Source organism: Poecilia reticulata, chromosome 16 (assembly GCF_904066995.2).
Source record: "Poecilia reticulata chromosome 16, P_reticulata-male-v2, whole genome shotgun sequence".
Taxonomy (NCBI): Eukaryota; Metazoa; Chordata; class Actinopteri; order Cyprinodontiformes; family Poeciliidae; genus Poecilia; species Poecilia reticulata.
The window spans coordinates 26,899,155-26,922,417 of record NC_088845.1 but is presented as its reverse complement, the minus strand read 5'-3'; the positions used below and the strand labels follow the sequence as shown (position 1 = coordinate 26,922,417).

The 23,263-nt window shown below is 40.6% G+C and overlaps 1 protein-coding gene across 4 annotated transcripts; it reads left to right on the top strand.

Annotated features, from left to right (window-relative positions):
- Positions 1-1,872: 1,872 nt before the first annotated feature.
- Positions 1,873-17,187, top strand: LOC103478272 (DEP domain-containing protein 1B). Of its 4 annotated transcripts, none has more exons than XM_081597271.1 (11): positions 1,873-2,129; positions 5,978-6,243; positions 6,494-6,638; positions 6,962-7,089; positions 7,176-7,306; positions 7,402-7,449; positions 7,619-7,759; positions 7,847-8,013; positions 9,250-9,426; positions 13,084-13,266; positions 14,440-17,187. In XM_081597271.1, exons 1-11 carry the CDS (start codon positions 1,983-1,985, stop codon positions 14,602-14,604), a joined length of 1,698 nt encoding a protein of 565 aa, XP_081453397.1. In that variant the 5' UTR covers positions 1,873-1,982; the 3' UTR covers positions 14,605-17,187. The 4 variants fall into 4 exon arrangements, with proteins under 4 accessions (XP_081453397.1, XP_081453396.1, XP_081453398.1 ...); XM_008431988.3 differs by lacking the exon at positions 1,873-2,129 and adding an exon at positions 3,759-4,006; XM_081597270.1 differs by having other exon boundaries at positions 7,619-8,013.
- The last annotated feature ends 6,076 nt before the right edge of the window (positions 17,188-23,263 follow it).

The window sequence follows — 23,263 nt, the reverse complement described above, 5'->3', positions numbered from 1 at the left end:
CAAGGTCAGTACAGTGAGGGATTGGCCAGAGCTTCGGGACACGAAGGAGCTGCGTAGCTTCTTGGGGCTAGCCTCCTATTACCGGAGATTTGTGAAGGACTTTGCCACTCTCGTCAGCCCCCTGCATCGGCTGACCCAAAAGGGACAAACATTCCACTGGGATGAAGACTGTGCTGCTGCTTTCTCTGCACTCAGGATGGCACTGGTGGGGGCCCCAGTACTGCAGTATCCTGACCCAAACCAACCCTTCATTCTGGATACTGATGCTAGTGATAGAGGCATTGGGGCAGTGCTCTCGCAAGGGGGAGAAACAGGAGAACGGTTTGTTGCTTATTACAGCCTCACCCTCAGCCGGGCAGAAAGGAACTATTGTGTCACCCGGCGGGAGCTGCTGGCTGTTGTCCAGGGAGTTCGACACTTCCGCCACTACCTCTATGGGAGGAAGTTTCTTCTTCGCACTGACCATGCATCCCTGACCTGGTTGCTGAATTTCAAAGAGCCAGAAGGGCAACTAGCATGGTGGTTAGAGGCACTGCAGAATTACAACTTCCAAATCGTTCACCGGGCTGGTCGGCTTCATGGCAATGCTGATGCCCTGTCCCGCCGGCCGTGTGCAATTGGAACTGACTGTAAGCAGTGTCAACGGGTGGAAGGACGTGGGTCAATGGACCCCCAGACCGTGGCTCTACAAGTCGTCAGCAACAACCCACAACATCCTAGGTGTCTCAGGGTGACTGAAGGGTCTATGGATGGTGTGGAAGTTATGGGGGCCGAACAACTGCGGGAGGAACAAGATCGGGACCCTGTCCTCGCTCGGATCAAGCAGTGGGTGGAGGCTGGCCAGCGGCCCACCTGGGAGGTGATAGCAGCTCTAGATCCAGAGACTAAGGCACTGTACTCCCAGTGGTCCACCATTTGCTGCCGCAGTGGGCTCCTTTATCGACAGTGGCAAGCTCCAGCAGCACAGCGCGACGTTCTTCAGTTGCTGGTGCCCAAACAGTTGCGGGCCAAGGTGCTCCAGATGGTCCATGGCTCGGTGGGGGCAGGCCACTTTGGAGTCGTTAAGACGCTGCAACACCTCCGGTCGAGATTCCATTGGCCTGGCTGCCGCCAAGATGTGGAGCTCCATGTCCATTGTTGTGATGCTTGCACAGCAAAGAAAGGGCCAACCCAGCGCTCACATGCCCCCTTGCAGCAGTACCAGGTGGGTGCTCCAATGGAACGAGTGGGTGTGGATGTACTGGGCCCATTTCCTGTGACGGAAAGAGGGAACCGCTACAACCTAGTTGCCATGGACTATTTCACTAAGTGGCCGGAGGCATATGCCATCCCTGACCCAGAGCACTGCCACCACGGCTGAAAGACTGGTGAGTGAGATGTTCTGTCGGTTCGGTGCCCCCGAGGAGCTGCACAGTGATCAGGGCCGGAACTTTGAGGCGGAGGTGTTTGGTGAGGTCTGCCGGAGGCTTGGCATCAAGAAGACACGAACCACGCCACTTCACCCTCAAAGCGATGGGCTGGTTGAGTGGTTCAACCGGACCTTGTCCACCCAGCTGGCTATTCTGGTGGATAAACGGCAACATGACTGGGATCTACACCTGCCTGTCATCTTGTGGGCTTACCGGACAGCGGTCCAGGAGTCCACTCACTGCACCCCTGCCTTGCTGATGTTTGGCCATGAACTACGCACCCCAGTGGATTGGTGTTTGGACAACCCCCCGGAACGGAGCAACCTGTTGGGTCAGGGCTGAGCTACATCTGTGATTTAAGGCAGCGTCTACGGGTTGCTCATGAACTGGCTCAGGAGTGCCTAACTGCAGCCAGACTCAAGCAGAAGCGGGCTTATGATTCATGCTGCCAGGGGAAGAACTTCGAGCCTGGGGACAAGGTTTGGGTGTTTTGCCCTGAACGGAAAAAAGGACTGTCCCCAAAGCTCACCAGTCAGTGGGCTGGACCATCTGTGGTGATTCACAGACTTTCTGATGTGGTGTACCACATGCGCAAGAGGGGCCGGCTGGTGGTTCTTCACCGAGATCGCTTGGCCCCATACCAGCCAGGCAAGCCTGCGGTTGGCGAGCTGGAGACAGACCCTCCGCCAGTGGTTTCTCCTACGCCTCAAGTTGTCCAGGGTGAGTCCCGGCGCGCTAACCCCAGACAACGGCGCCTTCCTGCATGGTTTAGAGACTTTATAGTTAATCCGTAATGGACTAAGAGTTCTGTTGTTCAATGTTGTGGTTCATATCACATAGGCATTCCTGGTTGCTGGGACAGCTAACCGTCTGAGGGGGGGCAATGTAGCGGTTAAAGGGTGCTGTTATGTTGTTATGTGTTTTCCCATGAGGCTTAGCGGCAGAAAAGAGAGAGCCGAACCGTGAGTGAAAAGGCTATCTGTCCGAGTGAAAAGACCTGTGTGTTCAGCCATTACAGTTGTTAATGTTCTGGCTATCCGACTCCATGTGTGTCTTCACTGAGCCTTCAACGGAGGTTACAATATATATATATATATATATATATATATAGAATCTACAACTAGACACATATGGAGGACCATAACCGACATAATAAGAAATAAAAATTAATATGTAAAATAAAGAATAAATATATATCCAACATATATAAAAAAATTAACAAATATATAAAATAACATATACTGTATACATCATTTTGTTCACCACGTAAGGCAGGATGCCAAACACTTTTTTTTAGACATGTTGAAATATTTGATAACTGTGATAAACTGATAACTTCTCTACAAGTCTTAGCTCATCTTTGAGGACAGAGTTAAACAACGTCTGAGATCAAACATTTCAGGGTGTTGATGTAGCGCTCTAGTTCTTTATGCATTAAATTCCTCTGTTATTAACCATATTGAGGATGATATAACCTGGATGTGAAAGATTGTTTATTTCAGCAGTGCAAAATGAAAGGGAAATGAATGGATAGATATTAGGCCATGGACCTTTGGATTTTACCCAGAGTAAACAAAACAATCTACATATGCTGTAGTTAGCATGCTGTTAAAGAACCTGTTGAAAACACAGCTCTCCAGCTGTCCCAAGGGTTTCTCTTTTAAAGCAGTTTCATGGGATGGCACATCTTTCGAGTAGCTTTGAACCACTTTAGATTATTTACCACAGGGGTCCACTTTTGATTTGAAGGTCACCTCTGAAGACATACAGTTTTCCCCTCCTGAATATACCAGCAGTCATTGTAATTTGGAAGCATTGCTTTGATTATGCTTAATGTGTGCAGTGTGAGCACTTGAAACCAAAGTCAAATTCCTTGTTTGTGCATGTAATCTTTGCCAGAAAAGTTCATTTGAATGAAAAGGCTATACCAGCAGCTTGCCGTCATTGCATAACTATAGGATCATTTAAAATGTCTAGGCACAATTTGTGCTTTGATTGTGGTCAGTTCACTCATATATGTCTATATAGTGCATTTATAAATATTTATAAGTACTTTTAATATTGACAGAAACTGAGCAATGGTCCTGGGTGTATCTTACTGTTATCAAGTTCTAACCAATCAGAAATCATCTGCGGTCTACCTGTAATAAATTGACTTTTAAGTTTATGTATTGCTTTTCTACCCGCTCAAAGGGATTCCACGTGCACAGTTGCGCTCACAAACGCGCACACATTCAGAACTTAGTTAAATTCAGACAATTTTACACGTTAAAGCCTAAAACTGAGTGAGAAGCCTGTTTTTAAAAATCATTTCTCGTGTTAATCCAGTCTCCATGTCTCGTAAATCCTCGCCCCTTCGAGCGTTACTTGTGCAGGTCACGTGACTAGTTCGCCGTCCAGTCACGTTGCCTAATCCGAGTGACGCACCAGATTCAAAGTTGGCAGCAACGCCTCCGTCTAGGTTGCCCCGGCTCACTTTTTTATCGCCGTGTTGGGATAATTTTTAATACTTTATAGCTTAATGTTTTCGCTCGTGCGGCTATAAGGGCATGGAAGGCCAAGTTATCGGACCCGGGCCATACCGGGCCACGAAGCTGGTGAGTTTCTTGCTCGTTTGGGTATCGTGAGTGAGGTGGAAAAGTGTATCTTTTCCTTGTGATTGTCAATGGTGTATAACGCTTGTTTTATTAGCATCTCTTTATAATATGGCCACTCTACAAGCCTGACTTCTAAATAAACGACTAGATAACATTAAAATTCAATTTACTGTCACTAAAACAATCAATATCGCTTCTGAAAGAGAACCATGAGTCACAATGTACTCATTCTGTGACTTGGGACTTTGCTCCATTTGCACTTGAGTAACTGCTGATAACAAACACAGTGTTTTTGGTTAAAAGGTTACATAAAGCTATTAATATCACAATAAATTTGGGTGCCAATTATTCATTTGTCGTTTGGGTTTTTTCCAAGATAGACTAATAATACAACATACACGAATTTGATCTGGATAGATTTATGGCCACTTTTTCAGAAACAGTATATCAATGTGTAAACATGCAGTACAGGCAGAGTGGTGTATCTAAAAGATAAATAAAATATATAGAGAGATTCTTACTTTCATTCTGAGATGGTTTTATTGAAAGGTTTGCTGTACGGCCATAGTATTAATAATACATATACAGCATCTTAAAATTTACCAAAATGTCTTGGTGTAACCTTTCCTAGTGTAACATTTCTGCTACATTAATAAAATTATCACTGAAAATATTAATGGAACAACAGAGCATGGATTCATATTTATGCTGCATGTATAACCTCATTGGATTAGAGGTTTTAAATAATCTTAATTCAGACAGATCTGACAGAATAATAAAAAAAGAATCACAGGAATTCACTTTAAATTCAGAGTAAATAGCTGGTTCACCTTTTAAAAACATCTTAAAATTGTATGTTGTAACTCACTCGACCCTGGAAAACAACCTTATTAAAACCATTTATGCCCCATGCTGGTTTTATATCAACATGTCACCAGAGCTGAGCATGAGGATTGATTTTAATTGTAATTATATTGTGTTGTTCTATATTAAAGGCTGAGGAATACGCCAAGATAAAAATATATAGTAATTCAATTCGCCCGTCCCATGCAATGGAAAATCTTCCCACGCAGCAGACAGCGTGACTGCTTATAGTAGGGAAACACTCAAGTAATAATATTAGCTGTGCAGGTCTATTGAAAAGTCCTTGGTGTTGGCGCTGTGGCCCCAGTAAACACAATAGAAAGACAGTGAAACAGAATCTGGAAAAATTACTGTTCTTTCGCTATTATTTCAAAGGGACTATTTATTTCAAGCGTTACAGAATCTGTTCTGAGATTCTCTATCTTTTCGAAAAGGAGAGCTCTCATTGAGTTCTCCCTTCTGTACAGCAGATACTTACTTTTATTGCTATTTTTTCAGCGATTCTGGTCATTTTCCCCAATCGTCTCAAGGCCAGTGTTAAGAATTTTTAAATTTATTTTCGTTTATATAATTATATACCATTTAGCACTTGTTGAGCTTTATTGACGCTTATGCAACCTCGTCTGTCTGCTCTGAATCTGATTGACTCTATTCTTTTCTCCCACCCATTCAATTAACTCTATCAGGAGTTGAACGACTAAAACACTCAAATATGCAAATGTTGTGATTATATAGCTGATCTTCATGTCCTGTGAAGGACTTATTTGAATCGCTAGAGAGGTTTAAAATGGCTGTATTCATTTGAATTTGGCATAATATTTTTGTCTATATTGTAATGTATGCCTGAGGTGCCATCTGTAATGATTGAAGCTATAGCAACCGTCAGCTACTTTTCCAATGCAAAATGATTAATATTTGCTGATTGAACGTTCAAAGCCTTCCTGGAAATACCGAATCTCATTTCTTGTTATGAAAGTATTTCTTGTGGCAAAGTATTTGATGTTTGACTTCTAATAATCACTCAGTAGATGCTCTGACATTTTAACAGATTTTCTTTAAACTTTTTATTTATTTATTTTAAACACCTTCTGTGTTTCCCTAATGCAGTGGAATGAAACCATTAAGCTTTTTCGTGGAGGTATGCCATTACGGAGGCACTGGGCGAACTTTCGCTGCTATGACTGCACTTTCGCCGGTTCGGAGGCGGTGGATTATCTTCATGAGCTTCTCCGAAGCAACTACAACTTTGGGCCCGAGGTAACGCGTTACCAGACTCTGCAGCTGCTCAGGAAGTTCTTTAAAGCCCATGTGATTGAAGACGTCAAAGGACGCCACGGGACAGAGGACTTTGAAGACAACAGCCATCTGTACAGGTAACGAAGGCATGGGATTTTAAAAATGCGGGTAATTTTACTTGGTAGACAAAAGATTTGTGCTTACTCAATAATGTTGTATGTACAGGTGCATCTGAATAATATATTTCTGATTTCAATCGTATTTTAATTCGATACAAGTGTTGTTTTGCTCTTCCCCAGGTCTTGTCTCCGAAATCAAACTTCACAGGGTTGTTTTTTTTTTTTTTACTTTCGTCTTGTCTTAGGTGCTGTCATCTTTCTCTTTCAGGTTCCCCACAATGTCTCCGCTCAAGTCTCTTCCAACAAGACCATCATGGAGAGACGACAGCGACCTGCCCAGGCTAATCCGCTGGGATGACTACGAGGAACTGCCTCAGAAAGAAAATGTTGCACCTCAGAAATCTGCAGTACTGGTGAGAAAAGGCCACAGACGTTTCGCTCCTTTCTGTGGCTTCATCGAAATATATGGAGATTTAAAATGACCTTCATCGACTTTTTATTTCCTGTACATACAGAAAAAAAAAGATAAATAATTCTTCTCGTTTTGGTTATTTTGTCACCTCTAAATACGGATTGAGACACTTTTGTTTTTATTTTAATGGATTTCCGTCAAAGAATACATTCATTACTGTTCTCTCTGTCATGTAAATATTTAATCATCGGATAGTTTTACTGGATTGCTGTCTCGCTTGGCGTTAATCTTCTTTTCCCTCTTTTACGGATCCATTTCAACAAGAATTCAGACTTATGGAATAAAAGACACAGCGTTGCCATTGGAGATGTGCATGAATGCAAGCTCATACGTAGGAGGGAAGTGACTTCCAAACAAGTGGACCACATCTGGAAATCGATGACTGTCACACAGTATGTTTTCATTTCACATGACTTGCATCTTTTGTGTTTGTTTGTCTCGTTTTTTTCATGCTATCTTAAAAGTGTTGTTCCTTTAGTTTGCAGAGAGTTCTGGGCCTGAAGACGTTGGATGGAATTTTAAGCCCAGCACATGTGAATGGGAAAGACATTGTTGTCAATATCTTCAGTGTTAATAAAACAGGCATAGTTGTTCTGGAAAACAAAGCTGGTATGATGCTGGACAATTCCTTTTTCATTTGATTAAAATGACTTTTTTTTATTTATTGTTATTGTTAGTAAAGAACCATATTTTTGCATTTCCAGAGGACATGCCGTATTGGGTGATCTCAGCAATGAAATGCCTTGCAAACTGTAAGTATCTTTTAGTGCAAAGTTGATACATGTAATGCAACAATTCACGACAACATTCAAAAAGTACTCCTTCATATTCATGACAGGTGTTATGCCAGGTGTCATGCAAGTCTTTTGCACACCCTTTCAAATAAAGTGTTGCTAACCTTTCTTTGACATTTTCTGCCAGGGCCTGAAGGCAATGATGCCAAGCAGCCGCTGTACCCAGGGTTCGAGAGAGATGTTCTGAGGACCGTAGCAGATTATTATCAAAAACTAAAAGAGCCCTTGCTGACCTTCCGTCTTTACGAGGTCTTTGTCAACATCCTCAGTGAGTTATTCACATTGTTGACTGTCTATACCTTATGCAGTATTCGCCCCCTCAGAGAGCAGAACTCATCTCTCTCCATGTTTGCAGGCCTGCTACAGGAGCAGGATAAAGCCACCGAGGCTCTTCAAGTCAGCTGCCTGCTGCTGCCACCGCCAAACCGCAGGCGGCTCCAGCTTTTACTGCGCCTCATGGCTCGCGTCTGCCACAATCCCCGCCTGCCTCCTCTTAACGACACTATTGCTACCCGCACGCTGGTACAACTTCCCTCAGTTTAATCTCTGTGTACAACCGTACAGGCTTTCTGTTTTATTGAGCTCGCGGCATGTTCTACAAGTCAGTGTAATCCCATAAGAGCATTCTGACAGTTGTGTGGCGATATTTATGAAAAGCTTGCAGCAATAAGTAGAGTTGTCATGCTGACCTTTTGAGAACCTAGTTACATCGCGGTATTAATTTTTATAGTTCTAGTCAAAAGTTTGCCTTCTGTCATACATGGCAAGATTGTTGTTATAATTTTAATCATTTTTTTTTTTATCTGTTCCTTTTTTCCCTGTTGATTGACATTGCAGCATACGTCTTCAGGCAGTGTTTAATAACAACAACTGGGAACACAAGTTTGAATTTCTGGCCTCTAATTCTCATGGGTTCAAAACAAAGCTGGACGACGTGGCTGAAAAACTTATTACCATATGTGCATTTCATATCAGTCGTTTGATAATTATTAATTATGTGATTTTTTTTTTTTTAACTGTTTCAAATACTTTCAAACTGGTTTCGTTACATTTTCTGTTTTATCCACAGTTTTCACTCCATGCTGTTTTTTACTTTTAAGCAGTAATGAGGCACAGTGGCAAAACCTGGGACTGCTGCTGCGCAAGTTACCCAACAGGTTGTTGCTAGGTAACCAAAGAGTGAGTTAGTTGATGCCACCACCAACCTTTTTTTAGCTCACCCTGAGAGATTGAACAACTAAAGCCTTTCCTCTGCCTACAACTCCCAGAATGCTGTATGTTTCTGGATCACAGTCCAGTGAATATTTCATATATTGAATTTCCTGTCAGATGTTTTATCTATTGATTTTGATCACGTCTATTTCGACATAAATTGTTATTGATTTATTGTCCAAAACTATGTCAAAATTATACATACAGGCTTGATTACACAACAACTTGCTTAGCAAGTTGCAAAGAAAACACTTGCCTATTTCAGCCATCAACACGCTACAGGCAATATTCTATCCTGCTGATATAATATCAGAACTTATAGTTACAGCCTGTATTAAAAATCCAATCTTGCTGTTAATTAGGAAACTAACTTGTTCATCTTGGGGATAGACTGTAAGCATCACCTGAAACACTGCACGCATACAAAACATCATTAGTATTAGCTGCACAAGATTGGTCGTTCATTTCGTTGGTCCTTATGCTACGGTAATTGTGTTGATAATGAAGTCGGTGCCCATTTCCTGTTCCTCTGTGATCCGAGTGCAGATGGTGCAGATGTTCTCTCACTGCGTCCTGGGCTCTCCCGATGACATGGACTTGGACGAGTTGCTCGCTACCAAACTGGTGACCTTCATGATGGAGCGCCACGGCGCGATCTTCCAAGTGAATGCCAAGCTGCGCTGCCAGGTTGAGGAGCATCTGTCACACTTGAAAAGAGCTCAGGTCAGTCATGTTTAAACAGAACGCAAACACGAAACGAAAGTTATGAGCCAACTTCAACTCACTGGGTTCTGCTTCTTCTTTTTTTTTTTTTTTTTTTTTTTTTTTTGTCCATTAAATATCTGTGTCTGAGCTGACTGAGATTTTATTTCCAATTAATTCTATTACAATTTACATACCAGAATGCACAAACTTAGTGCAAAACATGTTGTGTTTAGATTAGATTCATTCGGTTATTGTGTTACGAATCAGAGCTAAGAAGGAAAACAATGTCTTAACTCTGACAAAGTCGAGCAGAAATTAAAAGAAGAAATGAAGTCCACAACAGAATGTCCTTGTTTTACTAACAACACATGATTCTGTGTCATAATGTGTCTGATCAACACCAAATTACACATGTAATTGATATTTCAAATAAAATGACTGCCTCGTTACAGCAGCACAACCTGGCAGCATTATCCAGCAAGATTGTGTCCTACTGGTGTAAAGTGGTGTAAAAGTGATTAAATTCATAGTAGTTCCGGTGATGCAATCTAATAAAGCATTCAACCGTGATGTCACATATTATTACAGAAAAAGATGCCCTGTTGTTTTCCTCAAAATGTACTCCAAATAATTCAAGGCCATCCGTTATTTTTTTTTAATTGTTCTAATCCGTTTAGACACATCTATGCTGTATGTAATTTTTTTTCAAAATGTTTAGTAATGGGAATCAGGGTTGGAGCAGGTAGTGGTAAAGTTACATATATGAGGAAGTTGCTGTAATAACGAATTAACTCTTAAATGTGGTATGAAAAACTGCATGATGCTTGAAGGATTTTTGCTTTGTGCAATATGTAAACACAGAACACCATACTTTAACGTACGCTCCCTAACGGCTCCATTGTCAGAAAGTGTTGTAGAGTTTTGTTCAATTCCTCTGCACATTAATATTATTCCAAGAGCACAGGGAATCAAGAAGGCAGAGCACTGACAATTTGTAGTCATTCATGGTTGACTTTTTCTGTTAATGGTGATGAATAGTAGGGCTTTGAAACCGCACTCTGGATGGAGTGTTGCGTATGAGGTTCTTTTTTTTTTTCCTGGTAGTTATTTACACAAGTGTAGATAACTCTTCGCTTGATTCAGTAGGTAAAACCAAACGTTAAGCCCCTGAAGGCAACTTATAGAGCTAATTAAACGAGACAGGGAGCCTCTGAACACCATCCTGCTGTTTGTCAGGGAGCTCAAGAACATTTTAAACCTAATTGCACACCGGAGCATCAGTAATTATTTATGGTCCAGTAGCTGCTACGCAGTGCAGAGGTCTTCAGAGGATGGCTCGTCTTCAGGTTTATTACAGACTCATAATAGGGTCACTATATTGAGTCAGAACAAAAACGAACTCATGGCTATGTTTTTGCTGCATTGTTAATACTGTTGATGAATGGTTATTAATAGAGGTGTGCCGATCGATCGGTCACCAATCATAATCGGCCGATTTTTGTGAAAAAGTGAATGATCGGTGATCATTGGCTCTTGTTGCCGATACCGATCACCTGCATCTCATTTCTCAGCCTGCCTGTGCAGCTGGTCTCTTCTTTCCTTCACACTGCGCAAACGCACAGTAACAAATCCTAAGCGATGTTGAACTATAACGCACTGAGTGAATGGGAAAGTTTGCGTGTTGCGGCGGAAAATTGAAGCACGTAAAAATGCATCAACACAACGAAGCTAATACGACATAAAAACAATGGCATACTTGACGGAGTTTGGCTACATCGAGGCTCACTGCAGTAAAAAAGACATACGGAGGACCAGATAGCAGGTAAAGCAGCGCACAGCTACAAACACTCACCCGGATTAGACAGTCAGAAAGCTAAACAAATAACCCGCAAAATTATTTAAGTCTTCGAGCTGCGATGTAAGACCCTGGTTCTGATCTCGCTGTTGAACCGCTGCTACGCTACAGGTAGTAATATTTCACAGACGGAGCGCCGCTTCTGCTCCACCTAGTAGTGACTCTCACACCGAACCTCTGCTTAAAGCTGCAGCATCTAACCTAAAAAAATACATTTTACATACGTATTAAAACTTTCGCTGTCCTAACATGAGACAGAAATTCTCTAAATAAATAATCAATCTCTTCCCTGCTATGCATAATTACTCCGTTCAGTCAGAAACAGCCACTCAGAACTAGCAGTAATCAGCTAGCTGCCATGCTATCAGGAAGTTTTCATTCAGTAACTCAGGATTATTTATTGTAATGGAACCTGTATTTGCCTTTGAATGTTAAGTTTTATACTTGAATTTTTTTGGCAATGTTGAGAGGTTTTATTTTGGCTCTTTGCATTATTTAGCCTCTTCAGAGCCTTCATATGTTTTCAGTCTATTAAAGATAGTATTACTGATAGCAGTACAATTTGCAGAATGCCTGTTTTGTTTAGTTTTCTTCTTGGAAAAAGTTATTAAAAACAAGTTTTTGTCTAAATTAAGGTGAATTCATGGTTCCTTTTTCCACATAATGTAATCGGTAGTGTTTATGATAATAAAAAATAAATAAATAATAATTATGTGATCAGTATCGGTGATCGGCCCTCATGGGTGATCGGTATCGGCAGGAAAAAACCTGATCGGCACATCTCTAGTTATTAATAGAATTTTGCTAATCTAACGTTGATTATTGTGATAAATCAAATTTTATAAGGTATTTCTGCGGCGTGTGGTGTGGCTGGAGAGATCTGATTTGCTTTGAAGGATCTCAGAACATCTCGATCTCAAATCTTGGATTTGAACGTCGGAGACGTCTTTATGTTTTGTTATTTTTCTCTGTTGAAGATAGTCCGCAAATTATCATCACTGCTTCTTCCTTGTCAGCCATGTTTGTTTGCTCTGAACTTACGTTTGATCTCGGGGGTTTGCCAGATTTAGAGTTTGACATCTGAATGTTCATGAGTGAAATCTGTTTGTGAATGGTGAGTTGTGTTGTCTTTGCTGTATGTCTGGACAACACATATACTCCTGGGCCAACCCTGTTTTATCAACAATATTTGATAGTCGTGTGTGAGGTCTGTCAGGTATTTAAAATCAGCCAACATTTTTAACATACTGTTATGTGACTAGACATTAGTTTTCATCGGGTATAAATGAAATTTTAAGCAAAAAAAAAAAATTACCAGTACTGGTATACTTTCTCAGAATTTCACTTGGTATCATATTGACTCTCTCACTAGAACACCGTGTTTTCTGTTTTGCACTGTAGTTGTTTTTAAACGTGAGATAACCAACAACCCTGAGCATCCTCTTCCTGAGACTGTCTGCAGTCAGAGGCGTCTTTAGAATCACTGTAACAAAGACTGCTACAGCGGTTCTTCCTGCCAACAGCAACTCAGAAAAATTACATGAGTTGCATCCATCATTTAATTTCCCTTTAGGATTCATAAAATATTATTAAATTGAACGTGTCTTGCAAATTAAATCCTTTGTCTTGGTGACATGCTATATAAAATTTGAATTGTCACTTTAAAAAAAATAATAAATAGCCAATAGATGAGATGTAGAGCCTCGTTATATTTCGGCTGTCCTGTCGAGCATAACCACACCCTCGGCTGTACTTCTGATAGTGCAATTGAAAACTACCAGAGAATTTCATGGGATATTTTATTTTCCTTCTTCCGTCAGATCAAATATGCAGGCTCGGATACGGATTTCAGTGCATCGCCGGCTTTCTGCAAACAGATCAAGAGAGTAGACTGTGAGGAGCAGAAAGTTATAGGAACACAGATCCCCCTGCAGCAGCTGCTGGAAGGTCTGATTGCAGACCAAGAACTCCCTGCAAAAGACAAGAGGAAAAGACTCAAACAGGTACGAACATACATAGGGAAAAAAATGATCACAAACAATAAGCTGGAAGGATGCATAACTCATCCATGTGCATTTCATGGAAACCACTGCATTGTCTTTCTTCTGCAGAAACTCCGACCCTAATAAAATTTATGCTTTTAAGAGAAACTGCAATAAGAAAGTGTGCACATTATTTGGATTGTTGTTGGATAACCTTAACCAGCATAATGCCAAACGGGAGTATAATAAATCATCTGTATGCATTTTCATAGCAGTGTTTCCTCTAGGAGCTTGGCCATGAGCGTTGGGGAGACGTAATTATTTTTTCTTTCATTACTCCCCCCTACTTTCTTTTAATAACAGCAATCAGTCTGTAGAGTAGTTGATTGGTGTAATCTATGTAATGACCATTAATACAAAAAATTGCAACAGCTATTGAAGAAATACTTGAAAATGTCTTGAATATGTTTACATATTTGACAGAATATTCCTAAGGGGGGAAAAATGTCAAATGTTCTCTGTCTTTCATGAACTGTGTTTATGTATCTCTCACATAGTTCTATCTTTATCTGCTGTGTCTTTCTCCCTCTGTCATGTAAGTCTTTTCTTACCGAGTTCAAGAGGGAGAGGGCATTTCCCCTCAGACATCCAACCAGACCTTTCCTTTGGTGATGACTGAATTTTTCAGTTCCAGAAAATTTAGAGCAATGGAACCTGTTGGCAAACAGCAGTTGGCTCTGATCACGCCTGGTGCTAACATTTGTCTTGGGCGATAAGGGTAATAAATGGATAGTGCTGACTGCAGGGGTGACTACATCAAGACAGATTAAGAAAACATTTAGATCAACTTTCCAAGGCGGGTCACACTGGCCTCTGTGGATGCATTCTTCCGAATGTGAGTCAAATTTGTCCTGAACATTGATAAAAGACACCACATTGGACTCTAAGCCAGCGTTAGTTTCCGAAAGGAAGTAGTGTTTCTGTTCTCTTCCAGGCAAAATGCATTCTCTGAAAAGGAAAGCCCTGTCTTTGAATTTCTGTTTCAATCTGACATGTTAAGTCATTAACAACTACTACTAACAACTAAGTAGTAGTTGTTAGTATCAGAAAATTCTGCCGAGACTCTAGAGGTGTGATTTACAAGGATTCTTTGACATTCTACTTGATAACAAATTACATTTCTTCCCCTTTCAGTTCCAGAAGTCTTACCCAGAGGTGTACCAAAAACGATTTCCCACTGAGGAAAGTAAAGCTGCTGTCATTCCTGAGAAAGCCCCACGGCTCAAGCCTCACCTCATGCTTTTCAACCTCAAGAAACCATTCCAGCCTTTTCAGAGAAGCTGGAGTTTTAGGGCTTGAGCTGCCACTACTGATGCTCCTTTGTGCTCCAACCTCCAAAACTCATCTCAAGCTCGTTTAATCACAAGGCACTACAATTGTAGCTATAACTGTGGGTGGACTGGCCACAGTTTTGCTACATTTTTTGAACAGCTGTAGTTAACGGTGAAGTCCGTTTCTGTGGTATTATTAGGGCATAAAGGCAAATTTAGTCAATTATCATAATCACAAAGGATTTTTGCCTTTCCACCTAATCTATTTTGGCACATGAACACTTACTCGTATCATCATGTGGGAGGGTGGACAGATCTTTTTCTAAGGACACTTATCATATTTTGTACAACTTTTATGTTTAGGTTAAAGCTCTGAATGGCTATGTTAAAATTTTCATCATCTAACTCGAGACAAAATATGTATGGGGCAATGTTGTGTTCAAAATTTTAAACTCGGGCACTGATGCACATCACAAAAGACTTTTCAGATAAAAGTATTGATGGCGAACTCTTAAGCTTTGATATGAATTCATAAAGTAAGGAATGATATAACTATTTTTCAAGTTAAGAGAACAAAGTCAGATGTTACCTTAAAGCCATGGCTTGGAGACCTAGTAGACAAGCAACCTATCCAAGCATTTAAGAGTAGAAATGCAAATCTTCCAGTGTCTAACAATCCCGAATTTTAGGGTCCTGATTTGATTCAGATACGATATTAAATTCAGAAACCAATTTTCTTTTCAAACAATCTACAGATTCTGTTTAAATTATCTGACTGACGAGAGGAAAAGACAATGTAAACAAATAGAACATTTGAAACAATTTTCATTCCCATCTATAAGTTTGTATTTTAACTAAAATAATTTTGTGCATAAAATTATGTAGCTTAAAGTACCAGATATGCTAGGTTAGCTAACCTGGCTGTTTTTTGGGGGGGGGGGTTTCCCCCAAATTAAAAAATATTTACGAATTATTCAGAATACATACAGTGGGTGAGGCTGTCTTCTGTGGTGGCAGAGCAGATGCGTAATGCGATATCATTTATTTAGATGCCACTAGCTTTACTTGTACAGGTTCTTGCATTAGTGAATTGTGCAGTGGAAGTGAATGGAAGCAGCAGAAAGTGCCCCTTTTCTCCACATGATCAGTTCCTGCTGTACTTGTCAGCATTTAACTGCAGTAAAGTGATGCTGATGTCAATACGTTATTTCAAGGTCGTCATCAATCACATGACTTAAACTCATTAAGCCTGTCTATTAGTTTTTTTTACATAAAATGTTTAGCTCTTAAAGGAGACTTTACCCTATTGCTACATATGGTAAGGTTGATGTGATTTGTTCATTTGATAAACAAATCATATCATAAAAAAAGATAAAAAATGCTTACCCTTTGAGAAAAGTTTTGTTTTGCTTTTTTCTCCAAAACTTGAAATGATATAATTGATGTAATGACACTGGAGTTATTAGTCATCTTAAAATAAATAACTTTTTGAATTGATGTACTTTTTAATGTTCTAGATGAAAAAAATAACTTACTGAGACAAAAGTATTGACAAGTTTTGTGTGTATATTATACCACTTCATTCAGTATTGATTAGGTGAGATGATTTTCTGTTACATATCAGATATTTTTGATGCATTTGTAACTAAGTGGATTAAGTTAGGGGCAGAAATGTTCATGTCATGTTTTGCTGTAGTGATAATGGTGCTCTGTGCAGTGGGTGCACAGTGGCACAGTTGGTAGAGCGGTTGCCTTGCAGCAAGAAGGTTCTGGGTTCGATTTCCAGTCTGGGGTCTTTCTGCATGGAGTTTGCATGTTCTCCCTGTGCATGCGTGGGTTTTCTCCCACAGTCCAAAAACATGACTGTCAGGTTAATTGGCCTCTCCAAATTGCCTCTAGGTGTGAGTGTGTGTGTGCATGGTTGTGTGTCTCTGTGTTGCCCTGCGACTGACTGGCGACCTGTCCAGGGTGACCCCGCCTCTCACCTGGAACGTTAGCTGGAGATGGGCACCAGCAACCCTCCTGACCCCATTAGGGACAAGGGTGTAAAGAAAATGGATGGGTGGATAATGATGCTCAATTTAGGCAGCTTTATTGTGTACTAATTTTTAATAATGTAGCTGCTGTTAATGAACATATCAAATGGTTCTGTAGAACTGCTGACTCAGAACAGAACCATGAATGGATTAAAAGTTGACTGGTACTTTGACAACCACTTAATAGACAGACTTAGACTGTCCAGATGTATTGCTTTTATATCATCATTATTAATTTCTTTCTAATGTTTTTTTTTTGTATAATTGCATAGAGACCTCATCTCATGTTTTTATGTGATGCTTTTTGTTTTGTATATGTTTTGCGTCCTTAAATGGTACTTATTTCATGATCGTAAATGCAGCTGCCAATTTAATCTATTATCTGCTTGTCCTCCCATGTCAATTTTCCCTTCATATAATTTGAGACTTGAAATGTTGGTAAATGAATTTCTATAATCTTTAATGCTGGAATAGCTGTTACACTTGAATTACTGCTCAGTGTGGTAAAAGGAAACACTGGAGAAAAGTCAATTTCATTTCTAATTTTCCTAATAAAAAGATGTCACTGTTTTGTATTACACTGCTGTGTTTATTTTGAATGTTATTGTTTACAATGCAAACTCTACCCCAGGATATCATCTGAACTGCTTCTGTTCTGAGGAGTTGAGTTAATGTGTTGCTGATGCTCAGGATAAATTTGTTACAATTGAGTGATAATAGATTCTTAATGATATGGTGATACAGCTGATATAAATAGAAGTACATCAATGTAAGCTTTCATTTATTTTCTTTTTTACATACAATCAATTTTACATTTAAAGTGCAGGGCTCTAGCGGGTATTGTCAGAAACAAAAACAGTGAATTTGTTTTTTGTTTCAATGGAGGAATTAAGATATTCTGCTTGAATTGACTCTCCAGTGAAACCAGGCTGCTGCAAAATTCATTTTGAACATAACGGCCTCTTGAACTCTACCATCGCTGTAACTGTAGGGCATGGTTCATGACACCCATCGGCTCCATTGCTGCAGAATTCATGGATATATAAAGAGTAGCCAGGAACTCTACAAAAGTAAGAGCATGTTTAATTCAAAATAATACTACTTGTATAAGAGTATAAAGTCGTCACCAAAATACAAATTCGAAAGCGGTTTGTGAAGACAGGGGATTTGTTCTGTCAGACTGTCAGTTCCAGAAACCACACACAAAAAAAACTTGTAAAAGTGAACAGGGGACTCTATCTTCTAAGATTGCAAGAGGCAATGGTTGAAAACAGTATATTCACACAATAGAATAGAAAGTTATGTACAAATTCTTTTTTTGTTGTTAATGATATAAATATTGTACAAATAAACATATAATAACAAATGTGAAACCCAAAGTTCCAAGTCTCAGTTTTTCTTAACATAAAGTTTTCAGAAACAAATAAATACATTGGAATAAATATGTTTTGTCAGTGCAAACCACTACTAGGGATGTGAGAAACTTACAAAGCCTCCTAACTGCCCTGCAGCGATGGAATAAGTTTCGACCTCTAGACTGTCAGAGGATTGATTTTTCATTCCTAGTTGGCTAGGAGAAACAGCAAAACTTGTTTTTATGCCTATTCTCTTGTTTAGATAAAGTATCTGGAAATATTTGATCTTCCTTGTAGCGTGTTAGGCCAGTAAATCAACAGCTTACTGGTTCAGTCAGATTTTTTGTTTAACATAAAATAACAGATATCTGTCTGATTCAAACTAAATACTTAGAAACAGTTAATGGCGACCGACTACTAATTAGATTCAAGTCTTGATACTGTTGACGTGCCTCCCTTCTGTCTATATGAAATATAATAACCATCCTCCCTAATTTGCATGCATTACCGCGAACTCAGTTGAACGTGATTGGTGAGAAAAGTGCTTCAGGTATTAGAAAGCAGTCAGATCCTCAGAAGGAGAGCTCCCTCACTGATGAACCCCTCTGGTTGTCTCCATTAAGAAATGCATCTCACCTCTGCTTCATACGCCACCATCATGTTTGTGTCCAAAGCTCTTACATTGACCCGTCTGATAATCTGGAAGAAACAAAGGTCATCCTGGGGAGACCCTTAGATTAATGGTCAAACGCGACAATTTTCTTTTTTTTTTGACAAATAACATAAGACTAGAGTTTCAGATCTCGCTGCTCTGCTTCTGCACATTTTGCAAACCTAATGAACAAAGGGACCTTGAATTACCTTTGCTTTTAGGTGAATGATGATGGCTGATTGCAGTTAAAGACGCAATACTGGAGACTAACGACTCGGAGGTCTACGTCTTATAAAGAGATGCAATGACTAAAGAATATTGCTACCTGCTCTGTTGTCTTCATTACTCCTCTGGCTTTATCGGTGGATTAATATTCGGCCCTACTTGTGCAGAGATAGTAGCGTAAGTGACCGTTCGTGGCGATGGAGAATTAGCTGATTTCTCAGCAGTGGAGTGAAGTAGTGGGAATGAACTCCATCATCAGGGACCTCTTTAGCCTTTGTAGCCAGGTCTGCAACTCCTGACCCGAATACAAAGCAGGCCATTTGCCTCCAGATATAAAGACTGTAACATCGGCCTCAGATCCGGCCCAGAATTGTGTTCAGATCCTCTCAGCACGTTTGTTCCTTAAACGGCACCAAGAGGCAATCTTCTGGCAAACTGACCCGAACGTATTTGAAAACGGCCTCGGATGCTGAGAACCAATGAGGCGTTTTGGATGCCTGTCGTTAAACACATGTCCTTTTTAAAATAATTCTCTTTTGTTGGATTTTTTTTAAAATTTTTTTTGTTATTTATTGTTATCAACAATTACTGAATAATTATCACACAAAAAAACTTATCCCAGTGTGTCCAACAATGTTCGAGCACGTTTTTTATTTTCTCTTATTTTAGTTGCCTCTTGATTCGCAACAGGAAATTCATTTTTGATTGTGTGAGGAGAGAAAAACACATTTAAATGGTTTCTTTCTGCTCTGCACTCAGATCTGTCATGAACCTATCAAGGCTAGGTGTACCCAGGACACATTTTTAGGTAGTGTGTGTCTCTGTGACTGAAACCACGCTCTCCAGTTGGGAAAGACCACGCTGTTACCCTAATGCCTTTCTGGGAACAGATGTGTTGCGACAGTAATTGGGTTTTCACTCTGCGAGGGTTGTGCTAGATCATGTCGACCTCGAAGCAAACACAACACGGGGAAGTGGAGGGAAAAAAAAAAAAAGAAAAAGTACGTATAAGTTGTCCCATTGTCAATTGTGGAAATATTTTTAATGGCTGAGACTAATGTGATGGATTAGGATTTATGGATTTACTACTCCTGCTAGCTGCAACAGGTGCATTTCAGAACTTCTCTTACTATTAAATAAAAATGTTGGTGGGAGTGCTACTTGGTTTTCTGAGCTTTATACCATGTTATAAAGTTATTCCCTCATCAAAAACAAACCTAGAGTGTTGCTTTGATTCCTTCAGGCATGTTTGAGGAATCCTTGAATCGCCTGTGGAGGCCATTCGGTGATGCCTAAATGCTTAATCTTGCAAAGCGCCTCTTTCCACTCAGCTCCTCCAGACCAGCGGCAGCAGCAATTGTCAGACACCTGGTGGAACTGCAAGACTTATATGAACTTCCTCTCCATCTAATGCTCCTATAAATTGTTGCCAATGTTATAATAAAGGAGCCCTGTTGTGAAGACGTGCTGAAGACGAAATGTCAGGTTTCTCAACTAGTTTGGATTGTTTGTCACAGTGCAGTGTGAAAGTGAAATGCACCAGCTGAAAATGTAACGCATGTTGCAGTTTTGGTGCCCAGTCGATCAGAGTCTACCAGACTATGAGATGTGAAAACACCTGTTCAATCAATGGTCCAGTAGTGGCTCATTTGAAATGTAAAAGGGCCAACAGGAAACATCAGTGACAGCACATACAGATTATACATTACAGAGATTAGACGTCACATTTCACTCCCTTTTTTTCCCCCCTAATGGACAAACTTTTCAATGTGGTCCCTGGTTTTGATATCACATCTGCACCTGGCTCATCCTGAACCAACCTCACTCTCCATCAACGTCAATTAGATAACAGCCAATTCAGGAGAAATGGGCCTGCTGTCTGTACCTCTGCAGGGTGAGCAACGTCTTTGTTTTTGGGCGAGCGAGTGAAAGAGGGCTGTGTGGGTTTTTTTCTGCCACTTGCACAGAGAGTGTTTCTTTTTTTTTTCGCTCTCTTCCTCTTGTGGGATGGAGTGGATGAAGCCTTTGTGCTGAGCTCGAGGTGTCATCGCAAAATTATAAATAACTTTTTTCCTCTGGAAGAAAGAAATTGGGGTATTATGCAGCGGATGTGCTCTTTCTGTATTACTTAGCGAGTGTTTCTTTCTGGTAAAAGCCGTTTATGAGTTTTGATGAAAGGATACTTATGAATCCTCTATATTATCTTCGCACTGTTTTTTTTCCCCTTCTTCTTAGACATGCGCCAGAGCTGTCAAATCTGCCTAGAAGCTTTTTCAAATCGCAGGCTTTTTGTTTTCTTGTCTATTTCGCTCTGGGTGAGGTCTGCTTTACTTAAGCCAGTGTAATAACGACATCCGACCATGAGCTCAGGCAGCAAATCTGGGCTCAGCTCTCTCTATCAGTTTTCCTCCACCGAGGTACACAGCTGTGACAAGCAACTGACAGTACTCGCAGAAAGAAAGTCCTTCTGTGGGAGCGATCCACACTCACATACCAAGCGACCCACAGCAAACTTTCAAGTGGAAGAGATATTTATAAAGCCTGTCAGCAAGAGGACAGGCCTCAAATTGAAATGTTTGCAACATATACTTAGTATGGCCGAATTTTCCAATAAAGAAATTTCTTTCCCCAGCCTGACCGTCTGATACAACCGTCTTGGTGAGACGTCAGGAGTCAGATACTGCTGAGGACGTATGTGATACACCAACACAAAATAGTAGAAGGAAAATCATTCATCCATCCATTGGAGATGGGCAGATAGAGCTAAAGTATCGATCAGTATTAGTTGCCGGGTTGGGCTTGACACCCGTTCATAACTGCTTGCCGTTCTAGTTTTTGTACTGTTTTTGTTTACACCCTTGTCCCTAATCGGGTCGGGAGGGGTGCTGGTGCCCATCTCCAGCAAACGTTTCAGGCAAGAGGCAGGGTTCACCCTGGACAGGTCGCCAGTCTGTCGCAGGGCAACACAAAGACACACAGGACACACAACCATGCACACACACACTCACATCTACGGGCAATTTAGAGAAACCAATTAAACTGACAGTCATGTCTTTGGACTGTGGGAGGAAGCCAGAGTACCCAGAGAGAACCCACCATGCACAGGGAGAACATGCAAACTCCATGCAGAAAGACCCCAGGCCGGGAATCGAACCCAGAACCTTCTTGCCGCAAGGCAACAGTGCTACCATATATAATATGGACTTTATTTATTCAGGGAAATGTACACAAATCATGTTCACGTGCTTATAAAGTGTTTTGCAGATGCAAAAATGCACAAAATAATTCAAAAGACAAACCACAAAAACATCTAAATGTCACAAGTTCAATTTATCAGTATGGGCGATATCGATACTGATACAGGTATCAGCATAGGTCCTGTATGTAGGTGGTATTGAATCAATACCATGTGATGCATCACCTCTACCTCTACAATACATACATGTCTTGTTACAAGGTAACACAGTAAACAACCGTTCCACCTTGCTGCCCAAAACCAGACATATTTTTCAGTTTATTCCACATACGTGTGTTTTTGTGCTTGTTTTCATCTCCTTTTTATTCTTATTTTTTACCCTGAAAGTAAAGTGCAGTGTAGCCACGTGCCTTCAAAGGTTACCTGATCCGTAAGTAGGCTCCAAATATGTGTGATTTGATCTCAGAATAAACAGAGCAGCTCCTTGACGTCATCAGAGGTTCGTTAGTGAACAAACAGCATCGTTGAGAGCCAGGGACACAGCCAGACAGGGCCGGGGATAAAGCTGTGGAGACGTTTTGGGTACAGGTTTAGATTACAAAACAACATTCAAAGCGTCAACAGGGCCTGGCTGCCAATGATGTCGAGGTTCACTGGTTTGCACCTCAAACAAACATTAATTTAATCATCACGTACTTCAAACAGAGGTTTATTTACTGCGACGAAAGCTACAGCATGCTAATCAAGTCGCATGAATACTCGTCTCCTCGATGCGTACGCATGCAGCTCGGTCCTCGTGGGCGAGCTTTTATGTCTTTTCATACTATTTTGACTCAGCTGAGTGATGTCATTCCGTTCAGAGATAATGCAGTTTTCACTACAGCCTCTTAGGAGTGAGGGACTCGGAGAATGAGAAGAAGAAGAAGAAGATGATGATGAAAGAACCTAAGAAAACAGATAAAGTTATTTCTCGTCAGAGTATCAATGCAGTCTCGGTATCCTGAAAGATAAACTATCAACACTGGAGAAAACAGCGAACCTTTTCTCTCCGCATTGCTTTAGAACAGTCGACTTTTCTTCCTTTGGTCGTGATCCTATCCGTCGCCTCCTTTATTGGCTTTGTGACTTGGGAGTGTGATTGCTCCACACAGCAAGCAAAATCTCTGAAGTATTAAAGTATTATTTCCTTCGACGTGCTTTGTCAGAACTGGAGAAGGTTCAAA

Bases quoted from the DNA above. Each gene is read 5' to 3' on its own strand.
- LOC103478272 (XM_081597270.1), top strand. From the start codon at position 1,983: ATGTGGTGTACCACATGCGCAAGAGGGGCCGGCTGGTGGTTCTTCACC. The intron at 7,090-7,175 runs GTATGTTTTCAT...TTGTTCCTTTAG, and splicing joins AAATCGATGACTGTCACACA to TTTGCAGAGAGTTCTGGGCC. The intron at 7,307-7,401 runs GTATGATGCTGG...TTGCATTTCCAG, and splicing joins TGTTCTGGAAAACAAAGCTG to AGGACATGCCGTATTGGGTG.